This window comes from Salminus brasiliensis, chromosome 13 (assembly GCF_030463535.1).
Source record: "Salminus brasiliensis chromosome 13, fSalBra1.hap2, whole genome shotgun sequence".
NCBI lineage: Eukaryota > Metazoa > Chordata > Actinopteri > Characiformes > Bryconidae > Salminus > Salminus brasiliensis.
Genome location: NC_132890.1, coordinates 8,791,900 through 8,810,052, shown reverse-complemented (window position 1 = coordinate 8,810,052; position 18,153 = coordinate 8,791,900). Strand labels below are relative to the sequence as shown.

At 44.3% G+C, this 18,153-nt stretch overlaps 1 protein-coding gene across 2 annotated transcripts in view; it reads right to left on the bottom strand.

Moving 5' to 3' along the window:
- itpr2 (inositol 1,4,5-trisphosphate receptor, type 2) overlaps positions 1-18,153 on the bottom strand; it is a 108,546-nt gene that overhangs the window by 28,756 nt on the left and 61,637 nt on the right. For both annotated transcript variants that reach the window (XM_072695630.1, XM_072695631.1), the window contains 8 exons: positions 8,203-8,305; positions 5,545-5,732; positions 5,253-5,430; positions 2,495-2,739; positions 2,009-2,209; positions 1,722-1,832; positions 996-1,091; positions 647-766 (listed from right to left, as the gene is read on the bottom strand). In XM_072695630.1, coding sequence (XP_072551731.1) covers positions 647-766; positions 996-1,091; positions 1,722-1,832; positions 2,009-2,209; positions 2,495-2,739; positions 5,253-5,430; positions 5,545-5,732; positions 8,203-8,305 — 1,242 coding nt within the window. The remainder of the gene's footprint in view (positions 1-646; positions 767-995; positions 1,092-1,721; positions 1,833-2,008; positions 2,210-2,494; positions 2,740-5,252; positions 5,431-5,544; positions 5,733-8,202; positions 8,306-18,153) is intronic.

Here is an 18,153-nt window from a genome sequence, read left to right as displayed (position 1 = left end):
CAATGAAGAACTGAAAGCTGAAAGGACACAGCGGAAGCGTGGTTGTACTGGTAATAGCCCCTAACCCTCAAAACTCCAACAACCTGTAGAGCAGCCCGAGCTTCAATTCTTCACTCTCACAACTACATAACCAACAGCAGGGTGCTACTGTGGTGGCAAATTACACATTGAATATTTGTAGACATAAAAAAGACGAGTTTAGACAAGATAATATTAATTCTAATACATTACACAATTTCACCACAAACGTACACTACATGTCCAAATATTTGTGGACACCCCTTCTAATGAATTCGAACACACACAGTGCAGTGAATGATGGTGATGGTGCTCCATCCAATACTTTTGAAATTAGTTGGGAAGATGGGGATGAGGTGGGGTGGTGATCTTTCTTCATCCAGAAAGGTCCCATTTTGGAAGGCAATTGTCTGTGCAATTTATTTATTACATTGAATATATTTATTAAATGTTCAAATGTTAAAAATATTATTTTTTAAAAATATTAAATATAAATATTAATATTCTTTTTTTTTGTTTGTAATTACACTGTAATTTGATCTGGGATGTCCAAACTTTTGCAACAGATTCTCTAAGTGTAACGTCTATTTAGTGTTAAACCTCTTCACATATTACAGTCCAGTCATACCTGATGTGCCAAAATGTAGATGTTGTGGCCCACGTCTTTAGGGGTGATCTGATCTCCTAAAGCCTCCAGATCAACCTCACCCTCCACTCCTTGTGCGAAAGCCTCTTTAATCACATCCACCTGTATACACACACACACACACACACACACACACACACACACAAACGACATTCACACACACAGTCCAGGCACACAGTTTATACACTGTGTGGCATGTGGTTCAAAGCTCATCAGGTGATTTGTTTTAAAGGCAATACAACTTCATCTCTAAAGTCAGGATACAACACAGAACAACACTGCTGTTGTCTAGATGGACAGTCCCTGGGGCAGCAGACCCACACTCACTTACCAGTTCATTGGGCCTCATCTTGTCAAGGATCTGCTCTGCATTCTCACTGTCATGGCAACTCTCCATGATGGCCAGCAGCAGTTTGGAGGCATTATTCTAGTGAAACAAGTGGAAAGGTTTAAGAGATCGTCTGCAGCACACAATATTACACAGCATACGATACGTGTGTGTGTTTGTGTGGACCAATCAAAAGTTTGGATACACCAGGCTGAATGTGTGACCATACACACCATATTATTGACGACACTGGGGACACCACAGACAATGCATTAGGACACCTACACACTGCACCTACTTTTATGACACCCCATTCCAAATCCATTGGCATTAATATAGTATAGGAACCCGACAGTTATGGAGTCAGCAGAGCGTTGTCACACTTTCAGGTCTCTGTGACCCCGCTCTGTAACTTTGTGACTGAGTTGCTGTGGTTCCTAAACGCCTCCACTTTTCAATAATACCACTCACAGTTGATGGTGGAATATCTAGGAAGGAAGCTGACTTCTTGTTGCAGTGGTGGCTCCCATTACTGAACCATGCTGGAATTCAGTGAGCTCTTTAGGACCACCCAAGTGTTTATAAAGGCAGACAACAAGGCCAGGTGCTTGATTTTATTCACTTGTGGCAATGGGGCTCAATGGGTAAGAGGTGTCCCAATACTTTTGTCCATATATGCATGTGTGTGTGTGTGGTTCTGTACAGCTTTGCATTTATGACTTCCTGTACCTTTAGCTCTAACACAAGGTCCATCCGGTTCTTCCCCAAGGGCTCAATGGGGTTGACAATGAGGGCGATGATGATGTCAATGCCGTTGGATTCATGCTTGGCTATGCATGACTGAGTAGGAGAGGAAACACATTTGCAAACATCTTTGGTGACTTTGAGCACAGACATGTGTTGTGTAGATACACTCAAACACCAGTAACAAGACAAGCAAAATGGTGTTTTTTAAGGTAGAATGTTACCCAATCACAAATCCTTTCATTTAAACACCCCACTATGGCCTGGCTCACCTGGTTCTCATGGCAGGGTCCCTGGCAGTATTCAGTGATGGTCTCCAGCGTCTGTCGGACCAGGTCCACGTTCCTCTCGTTAATGTAGAGGCCCAGAAGCCCCAAGCCTCCAGTGGTGCTGCCGCAGATGCAGTCCAGGAACTGCAGCGTCTCACACACCAGGTTATAGTTTGTTTTGTTGTTCTGGTCCCGAAGGAAATTCTGTGCAGGGATGCGGAGGCTGAGGTTACAGCAGTCTCACCAACACTTTTGCGCCTAGCCATAATTGCCAAACATAGACTCCTAGACTAACTCCTGGTCTGAAAAACACTGCGGCTGTCGGCACAAGATGTTCCCATGCGGCTCTATTTGGAACATCTTTTTAACCCTGCTATGTCCGCCGTTGAGTATATAAAAGGCCTTCAAAAGCTTCCTCTTACATTTTGCTTAATCCTTCCGCATTTTAGCCAAGAAATTCAGCCAATGCTCAGAAGTTTCAATCAGTACCTGCAGGTGCCGGTTGTGGTTCTCGCACAGCAGCTGTAGAAAGCGCAGGATGGGCTTCATGATCGTAATGGCATGGGTCATCTGCACCTCTTCCACTTCCTCCTCCATCTCTTCTGACCCTGAGCCCACCATCTCCAGGTCTGGGTCACCCTCCTTGCGGAACATGCTGTAGGCCTTGGAGGTGGCACAAGAGGCATCTTTCAGCTGGCCTCGCATCTCCTCTCTCAGGTGCAGGGAATCCCGGCCTGCAAGAGGAGCGAAAGACTTGTTGTTTCACCTAAAGTTCTGTAGGTGGATGAGTGTGGAAAAGCACCTGCAGAAGGTCAGCCTGCTGTAACATGATCACCCTATTTTTTAGCTGAACCTCTTGACTTGGCGGTCATCAAGACTCGGCATTCAGCAACTACTACACTTCATGAGGTCCTAATACAGTAATAGGTCACTCACAGCCTTAATAAGACTCAGGAACTGAAATGTGGGCCTTGATACTACAAGTCCAAATGTTTGTGGACACCCTTCTATTGAATGCATTCAGCTACTTTAAATTGCTGACACAGATGTGCAAATGCACACACATAGACACATAGCTTGTCTAATCTCTGTACCACCAATACAATAGAACTCTCTGGAGCAGATAAACATGAACCTACTGGCCCCAGCACGGAGCTGTGAAGCAGCGAAACTGGGTTCTCTGGAATGATGGGTGGTGCTCCATCCAATACTTTTGGGATGATTCGGAAAGTTGAGGGGGATGAGGTAGGGTGGTTATCATCCAACTTCCTGACCTTACTAACACAATTCTCATAGCAATCCTCCAAACTCTAGCAGTAATCCTTCCTCCTGGACAGTAGTGACAGTTACTCCAACAAAATCAGGATAAATGTTTTAATACCCTTGATTTCAGAATAAAATAAAGAATGAGAAGGTGTCCCAATACTTTTGTCCCTATAGTGTACTATTTTAAGGTTTTTAAGGTCTATTATAAATCATTTTAAATACATTCTAGGTTAAATGTGCTCATTTTCTTTTTTTATTCCAGGACAATGGACTTGTCCTCAGGACGGCTGCAAGCCATGAAGAGCCTTTTCAGGCCTATTCAGAGGCGTGAGAGGAATTTCTGCACAGTGAAGGGTGCTCCTACTCATGGGAGGAGAAAAAGTGGTTGAAGGGATATAACTGCTCTCAGTCTAACACACGCACATACTCGAGCAAACTGGACACTGAAGAACTCATTTTACTGTTACATTGCTCAGGCAAATCCAGCACTGGAACTGGAACTGGAATCCTGTTCTCCACTTATAGGAAATCACCTCTTTAACAAAACCCCCTTTTTTGAGCTGGCCCTCAAATAACCTCACATGACCTCATGTGACGGGGGGCAGTGAACTAAAGGGGGAAATCATCAAGCACTGTGCTCAGCTGCAGGGCCTCTGGCCTATAATGCTCATGCATGATGAGCGCCACATCCTGGAACACTTCATTTTTAGAGCCGCTCTGTGCTCGTGGTTAGTGGTGTACTTGAGTTGATGCCATAAGCTAAGCTTTTTTTCATGCAAACGTGTTAGTATGCAAAAGTAGGGCGTCCCATTTTTAAATTTGTGCTTTCGAACACTGAAAACCAAATACCGAATTCAAAAAACTCTTTTTATAGCTTTTAACATGCTACACAATTCCTAAACAATATAGGTACAATATGGGAATTGTGGGCTGATGCTGAGAACTGGTCTACAAATTTTACTGATGCCGTACTTAAAAATATAACATTTAGAATAATGTAAAATTCCAGAAATCTAAAACTAAAATTTGCACTTGAACTTGATAAAGAATGTATTTATTGAGTATTTTACTGAGTATTGAGTATGTTTATTAAGTACTGTGTCCGCTGATACAGAAATAGTGAGTATGATGGCAATAAAGTCTATTTACCACCCTGTTATGTTGGCAAAGATTAAAACCTGCTGACTTTCCCTGTATGCGAGGCTTGTTAAAACATTTTATTGTCGAGCTTGAACTTTTCTGCTGTGGACACTGGCACAGCAAAAGCAGTGGTCACACGACCTGGTTAGCATAGTAACCCATAATCCCATAACTAGCAGGTAACTAGCAGGTAATCCCATAACTAGTATGTCTGGAGGTGATGCACTGATACCATCTACCATCAACATCATCCTATTCACCCGACCTTTAACCAGCTTTGACTAGTGGGCTGGGTGTATGTCAATTCTGGGTGGGTATATATGCTGAGTCAAGATCTGATCAAATCTGAATCGACGAAACATCAGTAATTTGCATATTCTGTCCCACGCAGTGATCGGATTTCAGTCTGAGTAACTGGAGACTACCAAGTGTAAATACATGTGGCTAAAATCTTATAAGGATACAATCCAGATACTAAGTGAGCAGGTGTGAAAGGGGCCTAATCTACAGTGGCTGCACATCTGCCATTGTAAAGTGTACCCACACTTTGCCATTGGCCCCTGTGATGAAGTCAAGCACTCCCCTCTGATCACTTCATTCGTCATGAGCTGATGATTGACATCCTGATTAGTCTTTGGCACATGCTTATGCTACACAATAGGGCTCTCTATGCTGGTTCCCCATGCTACACAATAAAGCTGCCATGCAGAGCAAGCAGCGCAAGTCATTGCTTCGAGCAATTCCTCTTAGTGGCTGGACATGAGAAAGCAGTGAACAGGCAATCAGTAAATTGAGACTAAGCAGTGGGAATTGACTAATAAATAAGACAGAGGTGGTCCACCTTTCCTTTGTCTGACACCAGTCGCTTCTTCCTCCTCTCGCTTCCGGCAGCTAAAATCGAACATGTTGACGGAGACAGTGGAGCGTATTTCCTTCTGGGCCAGCTGCATGCGGTCGTAGAACACCTTGAAGAACTTCTCCGACTTCTTCTGCTTGTGGAGCTGATGGTGGAAGGAGTTCTGCAGACAGAGAGGATGACGTGGTAGGTGCAATTTAAGCTTAATAACTAAGAACAACATGAAAACTATTAGCCACAAGGATACACAATACGTGCACTATTGGAACTAGCAGACCTGTATCTGTGTGTTTCCACCCCGCAGCAGGGCAATGCCCAGTAGGATGCTCTCTTCAAACACGCGGTCATTCTTGGTGCTGACGATGAGATCGATGACTAACTCTGACGCTCCCACGCTATCCAACAGACACTGTATCTCAACCATAGTGGTCCCAGGCTTATCCGAGTCCTGCCCTGGAGAGCCAACTGCGCACAGAAACACACAAACAGCATTAAACAACTGTCAGAAGCAAGCACAGCTCTACTGTTACTGTCATTTAAATGTATCCAAGTATAGGCTCCCCAGATGTTGCACAAGGTTTCATTAGGCTATAAATACCTGCAGGGTGTGCAACGGGATTCATAGATTGAGAAGAGGAGCTACAGTGCAGTGAAGGTCTTGTTGGATGTGTGGAAAATAGGTCGCAAAGCAGATGTTAACGAAGGAGTGATTGCATTTGGGCATGCCAAAGGCCGTAGTGTGAAGGAAGTAGCTGAATCTGCAGGTTTATGGAAGCATACTGTCATACAGGTCTACCAGCAGTGGCAGAAATCCCAGCCTACAGAAAGTTCCCGTCATTCTTGAGCAGAAGTGAGCAAAGGCCTCTTGCGTGCCACTCTGCTCCATATGTTGATGTTATGCAGTTTCCTGTGTTCTTTCAGAAATTGATGGTGAAGGCCCTGCGTTGACTTCCAGCAGCAGTTCTTGTCTGGAAGGGATTGAAACACGTCGGCGGTCCCTGTCTGTCAGTTTCATTTTTCGGCCACAATTCTGAGAAGAATCTCTTGTAGACCAGGTTTCTGCCACTGCTGGTAGACCCGTATGACCTTACTCTTCAGCTACTTCCTTCACACTATGGCTAAAAAGAGTGATTGCATTTGGGTGTGCCAAAGGCTAATCATTAACATCTGCTTTGCGACCAGTTTTCCACACATCCAACGAGACACTTACCTCTTCTCAATCTATGAATTTCATTGCACATCCCTGGGCAGCGCCATCTGCAGGAGCCTGAAGTTACTACCCATGAATTCTTCTTAGATGCTGCAATTTGTATAATTCATCAGGATTCCCAGTGTTATGGGCTTATTAATAGTGGCAGACCGTGTGCACCTTTTTTTAACGTCACTCTCTATACTGGGGCTTAGGTAAATACCACCTCTGCATATGAGTCACACATTATCCAAGCATATGAAATAAGGCTGTGCCGAATTGCCTTCCTTTCTATGCTGTTCTTTTACCACTTAGACCTGAGTTACTTCCAGACGTGGCATCCTCCTCGCTTTCAAAGAACATGGATATATTACTGCATATTACATAACTCTGTACACACGCCAGTAGCTCAGTGCTGCATGGGGCCAAGCAGGAACGCACAAGAGAACCCGAACAAGCCGATGCAGCGAACAGGGTGCTTAGCAGCGACTGTGAACGTCTGAATGGATTTGTGCTATGCTAAAAAGTACAGAGTCAATGACCATGTCTGACACTGCCTGTGTAAGCCAGAGAAGCCAAAGAACACAGGAGGACTGCTGCCCCCTAAATCAGGACATATCACCATATAATAGGAATGCTAAAAGCTTACAGTTACTTAATTAATTAAGTTACTTAATTAGTCTTAATTAGAGGTCCTTAATCCTGGGAATGTAGTTTCATGGATGAAAGAGATGGGCAATGAAAGAGTGGGGCTTAGAGATGAACAAGGGGACCAGGTATTTGACCAAAGGGGGCCAGGTAAAGGACGAGGTGACCAGGTGACGGACGAGGCAGCTAGGCGATGGACAAGGGGGTTGGGCGATCGGTTAGGGGTCTAAGAGATTAAAGAACGGGCTGGGCAAGGGAACAGTGGGTCTGAGAGATGCACAACCAAGCCAAGCAATGGATGAGAGGGACAAACGAGGGAAGATCGGGGCCGAGAGATGGATGATGGACGAGCAAGGCCAGAAAAGGGAAGAGCGAGGTCATAGCGATTGGATGACAAGGCGGGGGAATGGACAAGGGGCAGGGTGAGGGAAGAGCAAGGTCGAGAGATGGATAAGTGAACCGGGCGATGGAGGAGAGGGCTAGGCAATGTGCGAGGATGGCGGCCAATGGACAAGAGGAGCCTTGTGAGAGAAGAGTGGAGGCAGGCAATGGGCAACCTATTCAGGCGATGGACAAGCAGGCCAGGCGATGGACAAGCAAGATCAGAAAAGAGAAGAGCGAGGTCAAGAGATGGATGAGAGGGCTTGGTGATGGATTAGGGAGCCAGGTGACAGGAGGCAGAGGGACTGGGAGGACTAAAAAGTCCTTATTTGTTGTGTGTAATAATAAAAGAGATATCTGCTGCTCTCTCACCCCCTGTCTCCAGCACCCCTCTTCCTCTCGGGGTAGCTTGTGCATCTGAATGTGCATCTGAGTGATTAACTTTGACTGCTATTGGAGATTATTCATAACTTTAACATAACTAAAACTATTTCAGAGGATGAGCTGTGGCCAGTTCTCAGTTTCCTACTGACTGCTTGGCTCCAGTGGACTCAATTGCTCTTACATGTGGGTCAGCAGCAGCTGCTGAGTGTAATAAGGTGAATTAGTTTGTATTGACCGCCATTAGGTCTGAATAAAGTACAAGTGACAAGCAGCCTATGCTGGACGATGTGTACCGTGTGTGTGTGTATATGTGTGTTGGTGGGACTAATGTACCTCCAGGGGATGAGCCACCGCCGCTGCCATAGTCCAGAGCCTTGGAGTGGATCCGCTGGTTACCAAAGTAGTGTGTCAGCAGGGTCCTCCTCAGAGTATTCCCCTGCAGTGGAGAAAAGGCACTTCAGTTCTCTTTAACGTCTTTCAAGCATTTCTGGTTCCGGTGGAACATGACATAGAAATCTAGACTAGAACTCAGTCAACGTTGCTGGCACTGTGACCGCAGTGACCTTCAAGTAAGGCCAGGTGTTGAGTATCAACACCCTTTAAACTAACACACTTACATCCACCAAGTTCTACGTGCTGTAACTTATACAGTATGTCGTGAGTTAACTGGCTCCGCTAACCCACAGCTCCAGGCTCATCACTGAAGAAACAGCTTTGTTGTGGCTGCTGACTCCATTCCTCTACATCCAACAGCTGCACATATCTAGTCCATCCTGTATGTAGCTACAGATTCAGCAGACTGATGTAGATGTAAGGATGAGTTCTAATCTATTCGCTGGGATTCGTGGTATTCTGAAATGCCTTTTTTGATGGCATCATTTAACACTCTCCACATAACACATGGCAGGGGTGTGAAGACGTATTACTAGCCAGTAGACGAATGTCTGTTCCAGCAGCATCCTCACAGGCTGAAAATATTCTCAAAGCAAGCCAGCTTTAAAGAGGAATCCCACTTTGATTTCCACACTAGTCTTCGGCAGGACAGTTTTTGTGAGCGAAGTTCCATTGGTTTTAATTGGATGAGAGAAATTTCAATCTCTATTTCCGGCACAAATACATTTGGCTGCTCGGGCTACACTGACCTTTGTAAGTGCAGGTCGGCTCTAAGGCCTTAAATCAGGTCTATGGCTGACTGTATATTCCCCACTGGCTCTAAAATAATACTAAAAGAGATAAACTGCCCCCACAGCCAATGAGGAGACTGTATTATTATCGTTCTGGGATTTTACTGTTTGTTGTAGGCAAGTTAGCCAGAATGCTAATCACTAATTTACTTCCAACAACTGCAGTTATAAAACTGTATGTATGTTTGTGGTAACTGTGTTGACTAGCATGCTAATTGCTAAGTTAGCCAACCACGACATACAGTTTAGTTTTATGCTAAACTTGGTATTTATAGATGGCATAACTACATTCACTGTTGTACTTTTACTATTTATGTTAGCCAGTCTGCTAACTGCCAAGTTAGCTCCAAGCTAAGTGCAGCTCCACACAAAGATCCAACCATGGCAGCTCTACACCTGTCTTGGTGTGACTGGGTGTACAGTGCTGTTCTCTTGCCGGTGGCCAAGTTAGCTAACGTTAGTATGCTAACAGCACCAAAATGAAGGACAGCTGAAGTGAACAACATTGAATTTCTTCATCAACAGTGGCACCCGTCAAGGGGTGGGATATATGGCAACAGGTGAACAGTCGGTTCTTGAAGGTGAGGTGTTGGCAACAAGAAAAATGGTCAAGCATAAGAACCTGAGCCACTTCGACAAGGGCCGAACTGTGATTGCTAGACGGCTAGTCTCCTGGTATGCAGTGGTCAGTTCCTAGCAACAGTGCTCCAAGAAAGAACAACTGGTGAGCTGGCGACAGGGTCAAGGGCACTCAAGGCTCACTGATGCTCACAAAGATCTACTGCTAAACATCTTGGTGCCAGATACCACAGGACAGCTTCAACGGTCTTGTGGAGCCCATGCATCGATGGGTCCGAACTGTTTGGGGGACCTTTAATTAATATTTTTTAAATTAATTTAAAATTAATTAATAATAAATAATAAAAGTAATTCATTTCTACCCCTAATTCGGAAAGCCAATTACCCAATCCCCATTCATGTGAACATGCCATCACTAGCAATGCCTCACAACACTAAGAGGGTGAAGACTAGCACATGTCTCCTCCCACACACGTGCACTCTCCCACCGCCTCTTATTGACCTGCCACTGATGCAGCATTGCTAGGTAGCCAGCGTGCACGGAGGAAAGCTCGGCTCCCCAGCTTCAATACAACAGCTAACATCCCACTAGGAGTGATGAGGGGAGGAAGTGTCATCAACCTACCCCTCAGAGAGCAAGGCCAGTCGTGCTCTTTCTGACTCCAGCTGCTGATGGCAAGCAGCATGACCAGGGATTCGAACCCGCACCATAGTTTTTAATGTTCTGGCTGATCGGTGTATTTAGCATAAACAGATGCTTGTGTTCCTGTCATGGTTGTGTGAGTATGAAATGCAATGTGACGTTATGACAAATGTACCGTTCAATCACAAGTTTCCTTTTTTTTTACAGCCTCTTTCCGTTTTCCCCACCCCAAGTGTGTCAGATATATTTATATAACCACCACCACCAACAACAAAAAAAACACACAAGTGCTTTTTACGTAACGCATTTAAACTGTTGTAATTGCTCAAATTACACTCTGAGTACAACAAAAGCTTCGGGGAGGCGAGAAAGAGGAGAAAGACGAGAGGGCAAGAAAAAGAGAGTGGATCAGACAACTGCGGGCTGCCCACTTCCCTCAGGGAGAGGTGACAAAACGTGCCAAAAAGAAAAGAGAGAGAGACAGAGAGAGAGAGAGAGGGAGCGCAGGAGAGAGGGAGTCAGGTGGGGGAACTGGATTGGCAAAGAGAGTGGGAGTGTGAAAGAGAGAGAGGGAGAGGGAGAGAGTTACGTAACACCTGGTGGTGACTTGCTGAGAGAGCACGAGGACGGCAGGCAGAGAAGAAGAGACGCAGAGAGAGAGAGAGAGAGAGAGAGAGAGAGGCAGAGAGGGAGAGAGGAGGTGGTACGCATTCACCCGCACTCCTCCTTCACATCTGCTAATCCCTCGACCGTCCTCTCTCCTCCTGTGGGCCACAGCTGCAGTTTTTCCTCTGCAGTAGGCCGTTTAAGATCATTCGGAAAGATTCTGGTGGTGATAACGACTCGGGTCATGGGGGTGTTGTCGTGTTTCATCATACAGTGATGCTGTCGCTCACTGAACTGGGCTCGCATTAGTTCGGGTTCAGCTTCTGGCAGGCTGCTAACATGCCAGGCTATGACTGTGTGGCACGTACAATGCAGCTAACAAACTTTCTATCAGCTTGTGTTACTAATGAATACTAGTCTTACTGACAGATTGGCAAGAGCCCGTGAGTGAACATCAGCATAACGAAAACAGAGCAGGGTTTCTGGCTGCTGTAGCGACCCTGCAGCTCAAAAGCCCTACTTGTAGGGATTCAGCTCACCCGTTAACATCCTCCAAACTGAGAGTGGTCAATCCTGTGACGTTCCAGAGGAAACAGGACATACAGACACACAGGACATATTGGTAGCAGGTTTGAAAGACTTCTGTTCACCACGATTCTTTACTGCTTTACTTTTTGGGGGTGGCTACAAAAATGTTAGGCGGTGGTGGTAGGTGGTTTTAAATGTTATGGATGATCAGTGCATATAATATATATATATACACACACACACACACACACACATATCCATATATATATATATCCATATACACACACACATACACACAAAAAAACAATAGTAAATAGTACACAATAGTAAATACAAGGGGCAGAGTAAACACAGATCAACACATTATCTAGAACAACATATATCTAGAACAAGTAAATTATATTATTATTATAAATTATATATATATATATATATTCCTTTTTTTTTTTTTTTTTACTTTTTGTAGGTATATGCTTCTTTCTAGACATATGTTTAGATACTTTGCCCTTTTTAATCCACATACACACATACGCTACTCACTGACCAAGGTTGCATAATTGTCAGTGAAAGTGGTGTGTGTGTGTAAAGCTGGCCACTGTCCACGAGCAGCGGTGTTGTGTAAGAGAGTCGGTCGGGGGGGATGGACGGACGTCCCCTCTGGAGCCCCTTACGGGCATGGTCAGCGTGTTACTATGGAGACTGCTGGAGAGGACGTGGCCCGGGCAGCTAATGGACCCTCTTCCACTGGGCCTCCATTTCAAACACTAAACATATACATGTCAGAAAGAGCCGGGGCTGGAGCCGGAGCAGTGCGGCAAACACCTGCAAAGTGGAAGGGCAGAACGCCAATTTTCCTCCCCCTCTCTCTCTCTCTATCTCTCTCTCTCTCTCTTTCTCCAGCACATGCTACTTATGTTCCCTCTCTCTTTCAGTAAACACTCCGTCTCATCAGCAGTCAGTACAGACACGCGTCTGCTTCCACTGTCTGGAAGAATCCACACACACACACACACACACACACACACACACACACACACACACACACACACACACACACATACATACACACAGCAACACAGCAGGTGAACACTGTGTGTCTGCTTCCTTCAGCCCTTCAAGGTGAGGTTCTCTATATTTTATTTAATGTTCTGATTAAGCGTGATCGGATTGGACACCACACTCTGGAACCACACTATTAAAAAATGAAGGTACTTTATAGGGTTCTTTAAGTGATATAAGACCACTTTTGGTCCCATAAAAAACCATGTTTGTAGAAATGTGTGAGTGTAAAAGAACCGTCACTTGATGTAAGGGGTCTTCACTAAAGTAAAAAGTCTTCACACTCACAAACCATGACAGGTATGATTCTATATGGAACCAAAAAAGAAGAACCACAAAAAAGATGCCACAGAAGCTTTTTTATTTTATTTATAGGGAACCTTGTTAATAGATGTGTGAATGTAAAGAACCTTTAAAAGGTCTAAAGAACCTATTAAAAATGTATTTACACTCACACATCTTTATTCGCATGGTTTTCTGTGGAACCAAATAAGGAACTACAGAAATGATCTAATAAACTTCAATGCAAAGGTTCTTTCTTTACCAGTGTAAAGGTTCTTCCCCCTCACACATCTCTATAAGCATGGTTCTCTATGGAATCACAGAAGAATCACAGTTTCAATACAGAGCCTTGTTTATTGACAGGTGTGGATTTAAATAATCTCTTGACGTAAGGGTTCTCTATAAACATGGTTCTTGGTTTCCATTAAAAAAGAGATGTGAGAGAGAAGAACCATTTAAAGGCACCAAGAACTTTGATGCAAAGGTGCTTCACCAATTTAAAGGTTGTTTCGATACAGAACCTTGTTTACAGACATGTGTCAGTGTAAAGAACCCTTAAAACGTCCACAGTGAACCCTTACATCAACATTATTTAGACCTTTTAAGGGTTCCTTACCCTCACATGTCTATAAGCATGGTTCCTTATGGGAATAAAAGAAGGGCCATTGTTGTTTAGATAGAGAACCTTGTTTATAGACATGTGTGAGGGTAAGGAACTTTAAACAGACTAAATAATGTTGATGTAAGGGTTCTCTATGGACACGGTTCTTTATGGAGCCACAAGTGGTTCTTCTATGGCATCCTTTAAAGAACTGTTTGACTCACCTTTATTTTTTAGAGGCATGCTTCACTCTTTTACCTGTTTTGAAGTTATGTGTCCCTTTCGACTACCTTACTCTCACTCTTACTCTCACAATCAGCTCTCACTCTCAGTCTTGGAGATGAGGGGAAAAGAGAAATACGGAAAAAAGGGACAAAGATAGCTGTGCTGGCTTGACTCATCTGTCTCCTGCTGCTGTATGTATACTCAGGTGAATCAAGGAGAGAAAGAGAGAACGAGAGTCCTAGAGATAGACAAAGAGAGAGAGAGAGCTTAAGAGAGAAAGAGCAAGAGCGAGCGTGCAGGGCAGCAGACAGAGAGAGGTAGAGGGGGTTTAAAATGTGCGTGGGCACGCCACACTGCGGCTGGCCTGGCCGTGCCTGGGACGCTCCAGTGAGCCTTACCCACACCCTCCCACCCAACACACACACACACACCACTCTGCAGACACCTGAGTGCAAGAGTGTTCAGGGTGGAGGGATACACACAGAGATAGACAGCCAGAGACAGAGAGAGAGACAGAAAGAGAGAGAGGCGGGTATTGTACTGATGTAGTGAGGCCCACTCTGGAGTCAGACCCCAGCTGACCCCAACAGCTCCAAAGTCCACACCTCACAAAGCAGAAAAGAGACAATGAGAAAAAGAGGGTTTGGCATGCTGTTCACACCATTTAAGCGCTCGCTCAGCTCCAATATCATCAGTATCATCTAAGCCTTCTGCACCCAACACAAGCGCGCACACACACACACACACACACACACACACACACACACACTACATCCTGTGTCAAGCACAAAAGTATCCAACCTCTCTTCTTTTACATAAAGTTTAGAAAACCAGGTGCAGAGATTCATGTAAAGAGCACCTCGCCAACTGTTAAGCATGGAGATGGACTGAGCATGGTTTGTGTTGCAGCCAGTGGCACAGTGAACATTTCAGTGGTGGAGAGAAGAACCGATCACTTCAATACCAGCGAATTGGAAGCAAACATCACATCAGGTTTTCTCACAGGCCTCGCAGTCCACCAACCTAAACGCCACGTAAATCTGTGGACGGGCCTCAAAGCGGCAGTACAGCAAGGCGGCCCAGGGATCTCACAGAACTAGCAGTCTTTCTCAAGGAAGAATATAGGAAGAAAATCCTCCAAACTATTTATTTATTTATTTATTTATACAATGACGCAGTACTGCACATATGTGCATGTTTATGAAAAAGATGACGTGCCGTATCTCAACCCTGCCGCATGAATAAGGAAGGAAACGGGTGTGTTTATCTTCTCGGAGGCTAATGAAGGCTCTCCCTGCCCCCTCGGATCTGGCCAGCTGCTGCTCAGCCGAATCTGCCTGCACCTGACTTCGGCTCGTGTCAACACACACGCCCAGTTAAACATCACTTCACCCCACCCCCATCCCCCTGGATTTGACTGGATCCAGCTTACTGGGCCACACACCAAGTTCGACGTGTACGTGAAGTGAGAATATCTGCTTTGAACACAAGTAATTAATTAATTACTCACAAAAAACAAACAAACAAAGACAAATGGCTGCTTTAACATCTTAACAAGCCACAGAAGGCCATGTGCCGCTGCAGCCTGAGGAGGAGCCGGACTCAAACTTCAGCACAGCCTCTTGACCTCACACAGGCCTTATCAGAATAGTGGAAATTGGCGGATGCTGGTGGCTGGCTCCGGCTTTTGCTTTGGTGAAATGGATTTATTGAAGAAAGAAAGTGGAAAAAAAATCAATACACCTAAAATCTTATTGGCCTGTCTAGGCATGAACCCAGACACAAATCAGTGTAGACACTTATATGACAAACACAGAGGGTGAGAGAGAGAGACCCACACACTATATTACATAAATATAAATAAATCTATTTTAAGTGGCACCCATTGTTGACAGATGTGCAAATGCACACACAAACAGCATGTCTAGTCCCTGTAGAGAAGTACTGCCAATAGAATAGGACTCTCTGAAACAGATCAACATGAACCTGTTGGCACTATGCCTAATGCCAGGTGTGGGCAAGAGGAGTATAAAGCCCCCCAGCATTGAGCTGTGGAGCAGTGATACTGTGTTCTCGGGAATGATGGCTGGTGCTTCATCCAATAGTTGAGGAGTTGAGGAGTAAAGGATGAGGTGGGGTGGTGATCGTCCAACATTCTGACCTCACTAATGCTTGTGTTGCTGAATGCAATCAAATCCTCACAGCAATGCTCCTCCAAAAAAAAAAAAAGTAGAAAGCCTTCTTCCCTGGACAGTAGAGACAATTACTCCAACAACAGGAGGATCGACTCCTTTTCAATACCCTTGATTTCATAAGAAGCAATGAATGAGCAGGTGTCCCTAAACTTTTGTTTTTTGTGTGTTTTTTTCAGAGCTGACAGATCAGACTTGCTGCTGTAATTTACTGAAACTGACATCTAGATGTACGTGATATCAACTACCATTAGGCCACAATTGTTGTCCAGGTGTGCCCTGTTAGGTTGACACTTGGTTTGAGGTCTCGGTTTCGTCTGTGATGTTATATAAATAAACTAACATGAAGACCAACATGAAGAAACAGGAATCAAGACAGTTATTGTGAAGCTAAGAAAAGAGGGAACAGCAGAGCCATTGCCCAAACACTGGGACAGCCAACACATTACAATGTCCTGAAAAAGGAAGAAAAAAAAAGAAAAAAAAAGAAACCACTGGTGTACCAACAACCAGACATCGAACCAGGGGTAAGGGAAACAACAGCTGCTGATCACAGGAACATCATGAGAGCTTTGAAGAAAAGCCTAAAAACAGCAGGCAGTGACATCACCAGCAACCTCCAAGGGGAAGTGGTGAAGGTATCAATCGTAACCAACTTAAATGCGAGCTCTGTTAAATGTGATTCTCCAATTATCAGGGCAGATTTAACCCCTTAAACCCCCTAAAATGATTACACCATTTATTTACATGACTAATTCAAACGTGGAAGTATGACCATGCGCTGGCCTTGTGATTTCTATAGGCAAGGCCAGTCTTCCGGTTTAGACCTATCATATGTTTACATGGTTTACATCTAAGATTTATTGATAATTAATGAAAATGTCATCTGATAAACCTGTAGAAGACGCGGAAATTCTTATTTCAAGGTCGGCGACTCTGCACATTTCTGTCAGGCCTACCATTTTTCATTTAATCTAAAAATAATTGATAATTAATTGTTAATTCTTTTGTTAATTTAGTTTATTTATGAGTTTTGATGTTTAAAGTGAAATATAGAATACTAATATATAGTACATCGATCTTGCAATTTCAACATTAAACTAAAAAACAATATATATATATATATATATATATATATATATATATATATATATATATATATATATATATATATATATAATTTTATATCATACTCATTAAAATTGACCAAATCCAATTTGATGGGCCAATTTCTGAGTCAGATACAGCCCTAATTTGTAGAAAATATTTTTTTTCTAGGATTGTAAACAAGTAAATAAATAAACTGTATAAATAAAAAGAATTGTACATAAAAACATTAATTAAAACTAAATTAAATTGACCAGAATTGACTGTATGTGGGGAGAGAGAGAGAGAGAGAGAGAGAGAGAGAGAGCCTGCTTCAGACTGAGAGAAGGAGGTAAATGACGAGAACAGAAAGGTAGAGAGAGGCAGTGTACTCCTAGTATGTGAAGGAAACCCTGTTTACTCTGAGAACGAAGGTCTCCTTCACTGCCACCCTGTCTCTTCCTCTCTCGCAGTAAAGACGTAAGGAGGTCATCTGGTTTCCTGTTAGCGTCCACCCCGTCCAGTGGTCTGACCACTCTGACCGCCCCCTTCACTGACTGCCTGCCGCGTTTTAAGATGCTGCCCTCATAAACAGCGCCGGCAGCAGCAAAACAAATTAGCCTCGCATGTGAGAGCAATCTGCGGGCCTGTTGATTTTCAAGCTGGTCCAAGACAAACAACAGCAGGGCGCAAGCAGCCGCTCCGCAACGCGCCTGACCCGGGCTCATTTAGGCCGCAGCGCATGTGATAGAGTAATGCAGTTAGGAGCTCAGAGTCAGAGCGGGGTTCCAGAGATTTGGCCACCCTGGACACAATGACTGCTACTGTGAACAGTTAACGGAGTAGTAGATGAACTGATCTCCATTGAACAGTTCATAGTTAAACATCAACATCATCACTCCCCCCCCCACCACCACCACACACACACACAATTTTAAGAAAGATTAGTGTATTATAGTGCACAAGTTTGAGCAACCCAAGAGATCAACATCTCAGGCCTTAGTTCAGGATCATCATTAGTAAAGGTCAGGGGACGCAATTTTCAAAGCTGTAGAAATACTTGGACTCCTCAAACCGTGTCTTGTCGCTGCCGTTACTTCCAGTCTCCACACTTTTCATACTACCGGACTTACATTAGCCCGGCAGGTCCAGATATCTTTATTTAGGGCTCTTGAGGCATTGCAGATCACTCGACGAGCTCCTTTCGGATGATTCTTGCACGAAGGTCATGTTTGTGCAGGACTCACTGCACAGTAGAACAGTGCACCACCACTCCATGGCCTGCAAAATCTTCCTGGA